Source organism: Nesoenas mayeri (assembly GCF_963082525.1).
Source record: "Nesoenas mayeri genome assembly, chromosome: 1".
Classification (NCBI taxonomy): domain Eukaryota; kingdom Metazoa; phylum Chordata; class Aves; order Columbiformes; family Columbidae; genus Nesoenas; species Nesoenas mayeri.
In genome coordinates this window covers 75,558,042-75,571,915 of record NC_137541.1, presented here as the reverse complement: position 1 = coordinate 75,571,915, position 13,874 = coordinate 75,558,042, and the positions used below count along the sequence as shown (strand labels likewise).

At 39.0% G+C, this 13,874-nt stretch overlaps 1 protein-coding gene across 1 annotated transcript; it reads left to right on the top strand.

Moving 5' to 3' along the window:
* The first annotated feature begins 388 nt into the window (after positions 1 to 388).
* FGFR1OP2 (FGFR1 oncogene partner 2) lies at positions 389 to 12,863 on the top strand. Its single transcript, XM_080364075.1, has 6 exons — positions 389 to 609; positions 3,726 to 3,862; positions 4,994 to 5,111; positions 5,986 to 6,128; positions 9,397 to 9,510; positions 10,243 to 12,863. The coding sequence occupies exons 1-6, from the start codon at positions 606 to 608 to the stop codon at positions 10,378 to 10,380; spliced, it is 654 nt and encodes a 217-aa protein (XP_080220201.1). The 5' UTR covers positions 389 to 605; the 3' UTR covers positions 10,381 to 12,863.
* The last annotated feature ends 1,011 nt before the right edge of the window (positions 12,864 to 13,874 follow it).

Below are 13,874 nucleotides of genomic sequence, written 5' to 3'. Positions count from 1 at the left end.
GGGGAGCGCCTCTCCCCTCGACCTCCTCCTCCTCCTCCTCCTCCTCCCCCCGTCGCACCGCCCCGGCGGCGGTGCCAGCCACCCCCGGGCCCCGCCGGCTGGCAGGGCTCACTCACCCGCCATGCCCGCCCCGGCCCCACCGCTCGGCCCCCTCCGCCTAGGCGCGGGCCGCCCCGCCCTGCCCTGCCGCGAGACACCGCCCGCGCGCGCGACGCTTCCCGCACGGCGCCCAGGAGGAGCCCGAGGCCAGCGATCTCGCGAGACGCTGGAGAGGGCGCTGAGGGAGGCGGGCGGCGGAGGGGCGGGGCCCTCGTGTCAGAGGGAGCCAATACGGAGAGAGGAGAAGCGACGGGAGGCGGGGCGGCGTTTCTCGCGAGAGCTGGGAGGAGCGGCGGGGGCGCGGTGTCCTCTCGCGAGAGCGGCGGGCGCCCGCCCGCCCGGTGCCGCTGGCAGGTAGCGCCGTCGCTCTTGCCTCGCTTCACCCCGCCCACCGGCGGGGACGCACCTCCCCCGGCCCTCCTCCGCTTCCCCTGCGGCCCGCCGCCATTTGACAGCGGGGCGGGCCGGTCGGGGCTTCATCCCCGGCGCCGCCGGAGCCTCCGGTCATGAGTGAGTGGCGCGAGGCGGGGAAGGGGCGTTTGCGGACAGCCCGGTGCGGGGGGGGAGGGGAGAGGGTGCAGGTGCCGTTGCTGCCGAGCGGTTGGGAGCCCAACGGACTCGTGTTGGGGCGCGCGAGCAGCCCCTGGGCCGTGACGTCACGAGGGGTGCGAGGGAGCAGGAGGTGCCCCCCCCCGGCCCGTTTAGCACTGCTGGCTGAGGCGGGCCGGGACGCGTTCTGCCGCTCGGTTTCGGCGAGGGAGCCTTCATGGGCCCTGCCGTGCCCGCCGTGTCACGGCAGGTGCCAGCGTCGCGACAGTCCTGACTGGCGTGCCTCGGCATCCGTTCTCGCGGTGGCGACTGAGGTGGGGAGGCGGCGACACTCCGTAAGAGCGACCTGCCGATCCCCTTCTGCTCCTTCCCCCGTCGATCCGCGGCCGGCGGGGCAACCGCAGGTCTGTTTCGCGTGAGACCGGGCTGCGGCGGTGGCACCGTTCGCGGGCTGGGCCCGTTTGCTGTGGGCGGCTCGTTGTTTGCTGGGTGGTGGTGGTGCCTGCTCAGCCTGTGGGACTCTCTTCCTACACGGAGGGTGCTCAGGGGCGTTTGCACCCAGCCTAAAAGTCTCTCAGAAATGGCAGTGTGGTTTCGGCATTGCAAACTGTGGTAACTGTGGAGCTGGGAAAAAAAAAACAAAACAGCAAAGCGTTAAGGTATGGGAAAGGTAGTTTTCAGTAAGGATATAAAAGAAGAGACAGAAAACTAGAGGAAGGCTATATTTGCACAAAAATCTTTATTCTTTGGTATGAGATTTTTTTAAAGTCAGCCAAATTTCATAATGAAAGCAATTAGTAAAGAGCAGGAAGTGACAGAAAATGAATGTGTAGTAGCAGTATAGCTATGTTGTTTGAGTTGTCGCTCTTGCTACCTGTTGACCCTGTTGGTTAGATTGCAGAATAACAAATTCATTTGCAACAGGGCATCTCTTGTGAGGTAGAGTTCAGGAATCATTAAGTTTAGTTACTATAGTCCTCATGCTCATAAAAAGGATTCATATACAACAGTAATTTCCTTAAATCAATTATATTGCATTAATTGGGGGTTTTCCCTCTAAATGCCCAGGTTCACTCACAGATTTAGATCTATTTTAGGGTAAGACAAAAGTTTTGTTTTTCACAGGTAGCCAGATGAGCAACTAGAGAGAATTTTAAATTCCAAGGATTAGGACCAGTGTCTTGCCCAAAGCAATCCTAGTTAAGATTTGGAGCTACTATGAATTATCATGGTACAAATAATGATTGTCCTCTTTGAGGTATAAATCCTACCTGAAAATAGGAGATGGCCTCTGGCCTGCTGAATGAAGGTGCTGCAGGTGCCGGTGGACAGTCACTACTGATTTGCGCAGCCGTGTTCCACACAAGGCGCAACATGTGTCTTCCCCAAGTCGTTTGCTATGAAAAAGAACACAAGTGGCTTTGTTACAAACTAGTTTATTTTTATCTTGAGTGGTTGGGTTGAGTCAAAATGAGAAAGTGCATGGGAGGATTAATACATACCACATTTAAAAATTTATTTTGATGCATACAAATTTTCAGAGGTTTTAACTGCATTATAGTCTGAATGCCAAATGTATTCCAACTTCATGGAGAGGCTTGAGAGGCTTTGTTTGTGCTGGCTAGAGAATTTGTGACCCATGAATTGAGATAAAGACTGCCCTTTGAATTCTTAAATATGGATCTGATTAAATCAATTTTTGTAACAGTTTAGCCAGCTAGTGTGCAAAGTGATCTTTTGTCTATGACATTTTTGTAGTCCAGTAAGAACATGAGACCAGAATTGGGAAGCGAAATAAGGAGCAAGAAAAGCAGATATTTAAAAACAATGTAGGATGATTGCTGTCTATATAATATTAAAAAAAAAAAAAAGCTCAAACTGCTAAACCAGAGTGAATAAATTAACTACCTGTGATAACATACCAGCTTGCTGAAGAATTTTACTTGATACCTCAAATACATGTATACTTCATATCAAAGTTAAAATGAAAACTCTGGCTGATAAACAGGAAACAATTAACATTATAAACGTGTATAGGAAACATTCCAAACTCTACTGCTGCCTTGCTTGGTTTTCCCCACCTTAATGCATAAGGGCAGTATATTCCTGCTGTGTTTGTAAATGTTTTGAGGGGACTGCTGGAATTTCTGGTATTTGAAATATACTTATTTCTGCTACTTACCTGGGACAGTGTGAAAACAGCAGTTGGGGAAAATATGAGGATTTGTTTGAGCTTGGCAGTGCTTTGCCAAGATGCCTAAGAAAGCTGGAAAATTTAGTTGGAGCAAATTTTTTTCCTGTATCTCAGGAAAGGCTTACTGACGTTTTACTCTTACAAAAATCTCTCCTTTAGCAAATGGCCTGGCTAAGAAATTGATTTAGTTGATTCTTTTGTTACCTTAGAAAGTTTCCTGAAACAAATATCAAGCCTAGTTTTAATAAGGCACATAACTCTAAAAAGCCTCCATCGTTGCTGTCCAATTGCAGAAGAACTATTCAAGGAGTTTAAGTAATTTCCTTTTCAGTAGAAGAAATGCAACATTTCTTAAAAGAAAACAAAAGCTTAGACTGAAAACCTCAGCCTTGAAACAATCTATCAAGAATGAGTATGAAAAAAATCATGTACAAGCATTTCCTAAGTTTAGCAATAGGTAATTTCTGCTAATGAGCATTGCAATTAGACAGCTGGTATTTTAACTATGCAGTTGGCTCTTTTTCTTAGCAAAATTGCTATCTTTCTCTATCCTGTTGAAAATTTTGCAATTTCATTCCATGCTGGGGTGTTTGTGTTCACTTATAGACATGAAGAAAACACAAGCCTTTGGCTTTCTGAATTTTCCCTGAGTAATTTCCTCAGCTCTGTCGGTTTGAGCAGTTCCTTCTCTGCTGATTTAATCTGCCAAAATCTTCCAGTCTACTGTAGTCCTCTGGCATTTCCTTACTCCTAAAAGACAACAAAATGTCTGGATGTTCCTGAGGGAGAGTTTTAGACTTAAATATATACGTATCACATAGATAGCTGTTCTCTCTATAGCAAACAGGTGGCTTTGTGAAAATAATACATTTCTAATCTTTAGAAATGAGTTGCACAATTGAAAAAGCCTTAGCAGATGCGAAAGCGCTGGTGGAACGGCTAAGGGAACATGACAACGCAGCAGAAGCTCTTATTGAACAGACTACAGCTCTTAACAAGCGGGTTGAAGCAATGAAACAGGTTTGTTTTCCACCTTTGTTTACTCCATTAAAATAAGAACTTGGAAACACATAATTTAAAATAATTTTTGTGTGCTACTATACAATGTAGAATCACTATGTTATTTGGTTAATCCTTTAATACCATACTAATTATTTTCATTATAGGTGTGAACATAGTCTAAAAATAGGTTATTTATATATTTAGGTTGATCCTACAAAGAAGTTTTCTGTATTACTCTAGCTTAACTATTGAAACCTACCACTTATTTGAAGAACACTGGTAGAAATGGAGTTGGTGTCTTACAAACCATTGTGTAATGTCTTGTGTTTTGCTCTCTGTGAAATAATACTTGCTAATTTCAGGAAGCACATGTAGACATCCAGAGGCCCTGTCATGCTTTCTTCTGTTCAGAACACTTTTTGCCATCTGCTTTTGTTTCAAAGCAGCCTCTTAAGCTTATTCGTGATTATTTCCATTCTGATGTTAAGCTATTCAAGGCATTGTTTTAGGCTGAGCATGACTTTCACCAGAGAAATTCTTGAAAACCATAGAGGTGTCTATTGATTTCCTGTATGGGAGTTCATCCTGTCATTTTACTTGAACGCAAGATGTGTTAATGGGCCTATAAAATAATAAAACCCTGCGTGTGCTTCATCCCTGTAAGACTAGTCATGCAGACACTTCAAATCAAGAGTGTTAAATTTACCCATTTATTGGGAGTCAGGATCCATTTATTCAGGTCCATGTGACTTGTACCCATACAACCTTGTGGTTTAAGGTATCAGGAAACCACAGTAAATACCCAGAGGTTAATACCTCATAGTTTTTCTTTACCATATGTGTATCAGTTTTAAATTACTTGATGGTGAATTTGACCTGTATTAATTGAAGGTTAGATAATGCCTACCACACACACCTGAGGTATGAAAATTGTTTAAAAACAAAGGTGATGCTTTTGTGTCTCTAAAGGGCAGTATGTTAGCAACACCTTCAGAAGTGTGTGTTTGTTTATTTGATATTATTATTTAAGAACAAGCATTATCTTGCTGGTTACAAATTTGACTGACATTAGAACTGGACCTTTGTGACTTGCTGAGCAATGCTTGCCTTTGATTACTCAAAGTTTTTGGTTTTTGTTTTAATAACTAGTACCAAGAAGAAATTCAAGAGCTCAATGAAGTAGCAAGACATCGTCCTCGGTCTACATTAGTGATGGGTATCCAACAAGAAAACAGACAGATTAGGGAATTGCAACAGGAAAATAAAGGTAAAACGTGAATATTCTATCCTTTACAGGTTCCAGCCTGTGGCACTGGAATCAGATTTTACCATTGAGCTATTCTCAAAAAATTTTTGTAGAAGAATTTTTTTCTTCTAATTGCAGTTGATCAGTCTAACTGATCATCATGTGATCTAACAAAGAATTGTAATGTCCAGCCACTGGGACTATGATTAACAAAAAGAGAGAACTGTGGAAGATTACTTTTTCAGTCCTTGTCTAATGTTCAGCACAAGTGACGAGTTAAGCATAATTTACTTCTACAGTATAGGTATCTATTTGGAAATGTGTTTTCCCACAGCAGTCAGGACAAGTTGTAGTGTAAGTGCAGTAGTATAATTCCTTTTGGAATTCTGTACATTGCAAATATACTGTTCTTCCTGGAGTGCCTTAGGTATTCTAACAGTTGTATTCAGCAAAGGATTCAAGTATCTTGACTTGTATGAATGTTGTCTTATCTCGGGAGTTATTTGTCCTTTGACTTAGTATATATTGAACAAGCATCTTTTAACTCTTATTTTACTAGGCTGCGGATTAAAACGTATCTTTCCAGTTTTTATACAGCGTTGCTTTTAGTGTCTGGAGCAAAGCTCATCAGCTACACTCAAGATTGCTTATATCAGCTAAAGGGACTGAATATAAAGTCGTATTCATAAAAGACCTTCTGTTTATGACTGAACAAGAATTTTCCCAGGGCAGTCACCACTGAAGATGTTTGCAGAGCTTGCATAGATTTTATAGTGCAAGGAGAGGGGACACTTGATTAAGGGCTTATTTTGGTTTTCTCAAGCTGAAGTACTTTTGCATTTTGTTTCATTTCTTCTCTGTTAAACTTTAACTGAATTTAAAATTATGTTGATAGAACTACGCACATCTCTTGAAGAACATCAGTCTGCTTTGGAACTCATAATGAGCAAGTACAGAGAACAGATGTTTAGGTTGCTAATGGCAAGCAAAAAGGATGATCCAAGTATAATAACGAAGTTAAAAGAGCAACATTCCAAGGTAATAACTTCAATTTTTTTTGCCTTTTTTTTTTTTTTTAGTTAACACTTCAGTTATTTTGTAGTGGATCAGTTGAAATCTTACTTTGTTTCAGTTTCTGTATCATTATACTAACAAGTCCTAATTTTTATAATCCAGTCCATGAAATGCAAACAGGAAACTTGATCAGTCTAGTAAGTCAACCTTACCGGCTTCTGATTTATTTACAGTTTTATCAAAGTAGCATTTCATTACTAGATTTAATTTACTTTTGTTTTGCCTAAGTCTTTAAGGCAGCTGCCCTATTATACTTCCAAATGCCCATAGATCTCAGTACTGATCAGGATTGCTAAGTAGAATCCAGGGCAGCATCGAGATGCTTGAAGGGTGGTGAAAGTTGCTGGTGTTCGGTGTGCTTCATCTTACAGTTTTTGAAAACTAGAAAAGCAAAGTGCCATCAAGCAACATTTTTGTAAACTATAACAAGGTATATATGAGTATTCAGCGGCTTCATATAAGACTAATATATGGTTTTATAGCATTAATATATGCTTTAGGCTTTTTTTAGCGTGTTTTCAGGAAAATTTATGATTCTAGGTCACTAACAGATCTAAGCAAGAGATTTCTTACAAAGTATTATATTACATTTTATATGAAACATTATCAGAGAGCAGTGTTTAATAATATTTGACCTCAACAAGCTGAGTCAGCAAAGCAGTTAGAGGCCACATACTATGAAAACAAAGTTTAAGAATTTGATGCTTTGTTATCTCTTTACAAAAAAAAAAAAAAATCACATGTATGTAACTAGTGCCATTGAAATCAATAGGGCTACTTAGATTGGTATGCAAGAATTTACTGGATTAGAAGTATATCATTAACATAAACTCCTAAAAAAAAAATTATAAGTATACATTCTTTTCAAAAGAAGTTACCTTAGCATATAGTATATCTTACAGCCTCAGGAGTATCAAGGCAAGAGGGTGAAATTATATCTGTCCTGACTGTGAAATTTCATTTAGGAACACTTCTATGGATTAAAAGCTTGGGGTTTTAAAAAAAAAAAATATATATATATATATATATTATTTGAACATGAGATTTTAGACTTGAACATTTTGGCTAAATCTGATCCCACAAGAATGCCAGATGAAGAGGATTTATCACCCTTAACCTGACACTTAGGATTTTTGGAATTTCAGTATTTATTATTCTGATCAGCCTTCACATTCAATAAAACTGAACAATCTTGAAGCAGTCTTTAAATACTTCTTTCCTGCCTAAGGAATTAATCTAGTTGTTACCAGTAATTGCTGTTCTCTCAAGTGGCAGCTATTAACTTTTGTCTATTTACAAAGATTATTGCAAAGTCATTGATTTCTGCAATCAAAAAGCACCTAATTTAAATAGAAAAACAGTTTCTTGTAGCAGTGTTGTGTGCAAGAGAAAAGTGTGTGTTGGTAGTAATGATCCTGATCTAAGTGTGCTGTTTGAATTCTAGATGAAACAAGACCTAAAAACTGATGTGGTTTGTTTTTTTATCTTCGGAGGAAAAAAAAACAATGTCTGACAAACAAAAGGAGAGAGATACAAAGAGTGTTCATAGATGTTTGAGGCTGTCTTCCTAAAGAATCACTTTCATTGAATTCTTTGATACTACACTATCTAAGTTTTATGTGTCTACCTCCCAGAGTAGAACCTTAGAGTTTTGTGTTAGCATTTGCTTGAATGTTAATGACCTTGGAACAGGCCGTAAATAGTATTGATGAAGAGGCCACATAAGCAGGCAAAATAGGATGTAGGGAGGACAGTAGTAGTATATCTAAAACCCATTAATTTCTTCCCAGTCCTTTTTAAAGGTATATCCTTGCCAACTCCTTTTTTTACCACAAATCACAGCTTCCTTTCAAGCTCAATTGAGTTTTTCATTGAAAGAATGTTTCACGTAATCACCTTCAACTGGAAACCAAGAAGAAAAAAGATTTACAGCAAATTCTACCCTGCCCCTGTGAGTGGGCATTTCATTAGTAAACAGCTAAACTATAACTTATAGTTTAATCACTTCTGGTAGTTTAAAGGAAAACTGATCATCTGCTAGACATATGGACCTCCAGTCAAACTCATAATTTAAAGGGGGGATTTAACTTTACCCTCCACTGTTCTTCATTTCAGTTCCATTGTTCTGCTTTTCCTGATATTAGTTAGTAACTGCTGTGAATTTTGTCCGAAGGGTAGGCTGACATGATGATAGAATTGGAATAAAAGGCAAGTTGAGAAAAAGACAACAGAAACACCATTAAAATATTTGGCTTAACTGAACAGCAATGAATACCAAGGCCTAGGCTCTTTATCTAGATCTGCAGGGGAAAAGAAGTAGTGATCCTTTAAGCATTTCCTCCTGGTTAGTTGGTGAGAAAATAAACCATCACCTGAGCCACCAAGGTCCAGGTAGGAGATCACTTTTCTGCAAACAGTGAAGATTTATCTAAAATCTGGCTTCCTTGCAAAGGCTGTTATACCTGTCATCCCACCCCTGGCAGTGGAATAGGACAAATGCAAACCAAACTACTGCTCTTTTTTTCTTCCTTCAATCTGTCACTGAGATGTGGTAGTTATTTGTCATAGGGCTGTACCCTACCAGCATCAGCGAATGGACACAAAGAGGTCAGGACACAAAAAGGTCAGGACACAAAAGTTTTTCTCATAATTCAGCAAGGACAAGGACCTCTGAAGTCCAGATCCTAAATAAGCTGTAATAGGAAGTGGATTCAAGCAGAAGTATCCAAAAAAAAGGACAGATCTGAGTTTCCTAATATATGACACAGTAAGGATGATCACTTCACCTGGGCTTTTTGAGGGACAAATGCCTACTCATGGGCTGGTACCGGCTGTACTGGATTTGAATCAGCTTTTGAACTAATAGAAAAAATGTCACATATGCTGCTGCTCTTAGAGGAGTCCAAAATTATATACATCATCTCCTGGAACACAGAGAGGCCTTGTCAGAGCAAGCACATGGCTAACTTGTAGCCATATGGAAGACACAGTTATTATAAAATTATAATAAAAGGATCACTGTATGGCAAACCAGGTTTCTTTAATTAAACAGGACCACAGTGGCTACTCGTTCTGTAAAGTTATAGAGAACTTGTTTTCTCAAATTTAGGCCTGTATTCACATTTTTATTAAGAGGCACAGCAGTCAAAATGCACATTTAATGCTTTGCTTATTGTTAGGAATGCAGAAAATATATTCCTAAAGCTATCATTATTTAATTTTTATGTTTTAGGAGTTGCAAGTGCATGTAGACCAAATTACAGAAATGGCAGCAGTAATGAGAAAAGCCATTGAAATTGATGAAAAGCATGGCTGTAAAGAGCAGGAACGGATCATTCAGCTCGAAGTAAGTATGAAATCAAAATAGCAATGGCACAAGTAGCAATGGCATAAATGTTACTGCTATTATTTCTGTTGAGTTACTGTATCAGTCACATTGCTATTTTGTTGCACTTTCCTTGTTGGGTGGGCTGTACTATTCTCTTCACTACTGCTCACTCTCAAGTCTTGCATTGGTGATACTTTATTACCAGAAATTTGTATTTATATACTGGTTTAAGCTTTCTCGTTTTTTTGGAGTCTCTGTGAGTATAGCAAAAAAGTAGGAAAAAATACTAATTCGTCCTAATAAGACACTAGGATGCAAATAATAATACCCACACCTTTGGTTTTTAAATACATATGTTTTTTTAATAATAATTTGTGCTTTTGGGAGGATTATCAGTTGCTTATCATTGGAGGGTCAACACTCTTTGATTAAGTGCTAACAAAGCATTTAATTATGGGACCATCTGTGTGGAAAGAATGGGAGGGGTTTTTAAATGCAGCTTTTGAACTTAATTACCCTTTTCTTATCCATCTTTGTGTTTTGAGCTTTTTTTTTTTAATGCTAATGCCCATTCAGGAGAGCAAGAGTCAGAAACTTAATGTTCTTAATTTTAGAAGATAACATGACTGCAAACCAGTATTTAAATCCTTACACATATATTTGGGATAGAGGAGAGGGGAGATTATTAAGGTAGTTATTTTGACTTCTTTCTGGAGTTCTATTAAATGCTTTTTCTCTTCCCGGTTATAGCAAGAAAACAAAGGCTTGAGAGAAATTCTACAAATAACTAGAGAATCATTCCTGAACCTCAAGAAAGAAGATGCATCAGAGAGTACATCTCTGTCAGGATTAGTAACAAGCAGTGATCTGAGCCTGAGGAAAAGCTGAAGACTCTGGAAGTCAACAAGCTTCAGTTGCACACTTTAAAAGGGAGTATCAGGGGTCACTTGTCAAGCACTTGTTACTGAATAGGGCACCAGCAGGCTAATGCATCTTAAACTCAAGTTTAGTGGTTTTTATACTGCGTAAAATAAATTTAAATTGGTATTCTACAAAAAGCTTAGTGACAGGTGAATTGCCATAGATCTAACTTCAGTAGGAAATGGATTAATGCACTTACTGAATTGGGAATTATTTTTATATGAGGCAATTTTACAGATAAAAGACAAGATATCACATGATTTATATAAACTACTGCTCATACAAACTTCCAGTGCACCTGTTACATAAAGGTAAGATTTAAAGACTGATCTCTGGCTAAAAAGTAGTAGCTTATGAATATGCTTTGTGCATGATCCATATTACTTTTTTTCCCTTTAAGTTTTTTTTTTTTTTAAATTCTCATTTTGCAACAAACTTCTTTCGTGGAAAGAGTACATAGGCAGCATAAAACTTAAGGATTTCTGTTTTTTAGCCACAGAGTATCTTGTTTAAATATAAGGCAAATTGTTTAAACATAAGCAATGCTTTTGCAGTTGTTCAATATTTATTTTTTTAAATTGAGCAAGATGATTTATGTACAATTAGTTAATTTTCAAAACATGAAAAGAGCTGTTCCCACCTTATTGCTTTCTGGAAGACAAAGCTAAGGCAGACTGATACTCTGCTGCTTTACTTTTATGAGAGAAAACCAAGCTCAGTTCTCTATAGGCAAGAAGCCACATTAGTCCCACCAATTTCTTCTCTTGGTTGCCTGCCCAAACTTGCTGACTGGGAAATGGCAATTTGAAAGCACCCAAATGGCAGCAGAAAGGTGGTTGGGAAGGGAGGGAGAAGCTCATGGCAAAGTTGACAGCCTGCATTCAATACTCCTAATTTTTCTTAAAGTACTCATCAAGAAGGTTTAAGTTTCAGGTACGTGTTATGTTTGCACTACGAAAAACTTCAATACGCTATACTGACAAATAGACTGGTCACTCAATTCTAAAATACTTGCAAAAGTGAAAAGGATTTGGCTTTTCTAGCTCAAAGTGCAGCTTATATCCAGATACAATCAAAGTGCTACACAAGATAGGCTTGTAGTAGAGAGGTGCTGAAAAAATTTTATTTGGTCAAGGCAGCAAGAACATTCCTAGTATTGCTGTGTATCATCACTTTTTGTTGGGTGTCTTGGTGTATTCTTTACTTGGAATACGTACGCAAACCAAGTGAAAGCTTTCAACCACAGAAAACTGTAGATCTACAAGCACCACCCACAACTGAATATTTTCATTGTTTAATACCCACCTGGCAAAATGAGTTGAACTCCTACTCTGGAGTCAACTGTCATTTCATCAAATTTGATTTTCAGTTGCAACAATGCAAAAAGAATTAAGCAACGCACTTTTGTGTGTTGGTTTTATATACAACTTCCTTTGACTCAGTACAGCTTCCTTGGGCTCAGGGTATATGCACCACAGGTCCAAGCGTGAACTTTCAGGGCCCAGTGAACTCTTTTATAGGGAGCTTAATATTTTTGGTTTGTTGCTGCCCCCCTTCCCATAGTACTTTTAAGAGAAACAAGTGGTGGGAAAGGAGTGTTTAGTAGAGACAGTAAGCGCTAGGAGATACAGTAGAAAGGACAGATAAATCAAGCTCTCCCAATTTTCACAGCATTTTTTTAATAAATGGAAAAACTGCTATTTCTCTTTCCAAAGAACCTGGCTTCTTTCTAGGCTTAAGAATATATTGAGGACATTCATGTGCATGGAAAAAGTTTTAAGCATTTCCAAACTTGCTAAACTTGGGGGGAATTTTGGGGGGAACATTTTGGCTCAAGCACATACTTGTCTGCTATTATTATCTGTAAAACTTAGCCAATGCTTCTCTAATTTAGATTTTGCATTCCTACTGTAGCTTGCAAGCTGGTGACTTATCAGAAGCAATTTTTTTTTAATGGAGTTTTGTTATTGCAAACTTATGAGAAGTTTTGGGTTCAGTTGATTAAGTTATTCATTTTAGAAGTGTCTTTTCAGCCAGTGACTGGTATCAGAGGCATTTATATCCATTTAATGCTGAATGCAGTTTCCTGGCTGACTTTCTGATTTGTCTTTCAAATACAATCTCTAGAGTTGTATGGCAAAGAAGGGTTGTTAGTCTGTGACAGTTCTTTATGGTTGCTCTATTATGAAATAATGCTTGATCAGTGTTTATTTTTGTAAATTGAAAAAAATGTGACTTAATTTATCTACTCCTAGTCTTCATGTTTGATATGTCTCCCCTGTCATTTCCCTGACCTGATCACTTTAGGATTTTAAAGAACCTTCACTGTGTGTGGAGTGACTATTTTTCATTGCATACCTGCTATTTTTGTAATGCAGATGGCTTGAAAAGAATTTATGGCTAGAATTGTGTACTGTACAGTAAACTTATTTTATCAATAAAGGTGACTGAAAATATGGATGTCTTCATGATTAAAGCAAGATACTAAATCTCAAGTGAGCCTTGTTAGTAGCACATAAGAAAAAAGACACATCGACATTTTCTCACCTTACTTTTATACTTAGTGTTTTTACTCATGTTGCTATATAGCAAAAGAAAAAATCCTCTGTGAAGTCTTCATTTTCTCTTGGAAAACTAAGAGTCTCTTCTACAGAGGTAGTTATTTGTCTTTCAAATGAACCATTGAAACTGTTACTTATACAGAGGCGCAGGAAGGATAAACAAAAAGCAGTCCCCTGGGCTTTGAGTTTTGGATCAAAACATTTTGGTATAGATGGGATGTGACAGTTGTGGGTTTTTCCTGAAGATTAAAAAAGTGACTTTGATTTGGTTCAAGCTCTGAGTTCCTTTCTCTGGGATGTGTAAATGAAAATGTCAGTGGATTACATTCATGGCCTGAAAATGTAGTGTTTTCTCCACCTCCCCATGATTTCTCATGAGAGAAACTTGTTTTCAATATCATAAAGACAGGTGATAAATAAGTCAAATACACATAGCAGTTAGCTGTTCAACTGAGGTAAAACTGAAGGGCAGCTTGAAACTAAATTGGGGTGTTTTGTAAAATTAAAAAAACTTTAAATAGCTTTGGCTTTTTAACAAAGCTGTTGGATTAGAAGATTGTTAAAACAGAGAGCTAATGGCACAGTTTTCATGCAGTATTACATTTACTAAGGTTCCTTTGTAGATACCTAAAATAAGATTTACAATGGCTTAGGGAAGTCTTCAGTTTTAGTTAGTAAACAAGCTTTAAAAGCACTTTTGCTGATTTAAAAAACAAAACAAAACAACAATTTCTAAATCTCCAATTTGAGAGGCAAAACATGCACTTGTTCTTTCTACAGATATTGATGCCTGAGATCACATGTGGTTCAACTGGCCAACAGAACACTGTAGTGCTGGTCACAGCCTGACAGCTTGTTTACAGTGACAGGGGGAAGATTAGACAGGAGAGCAAAAGAAAT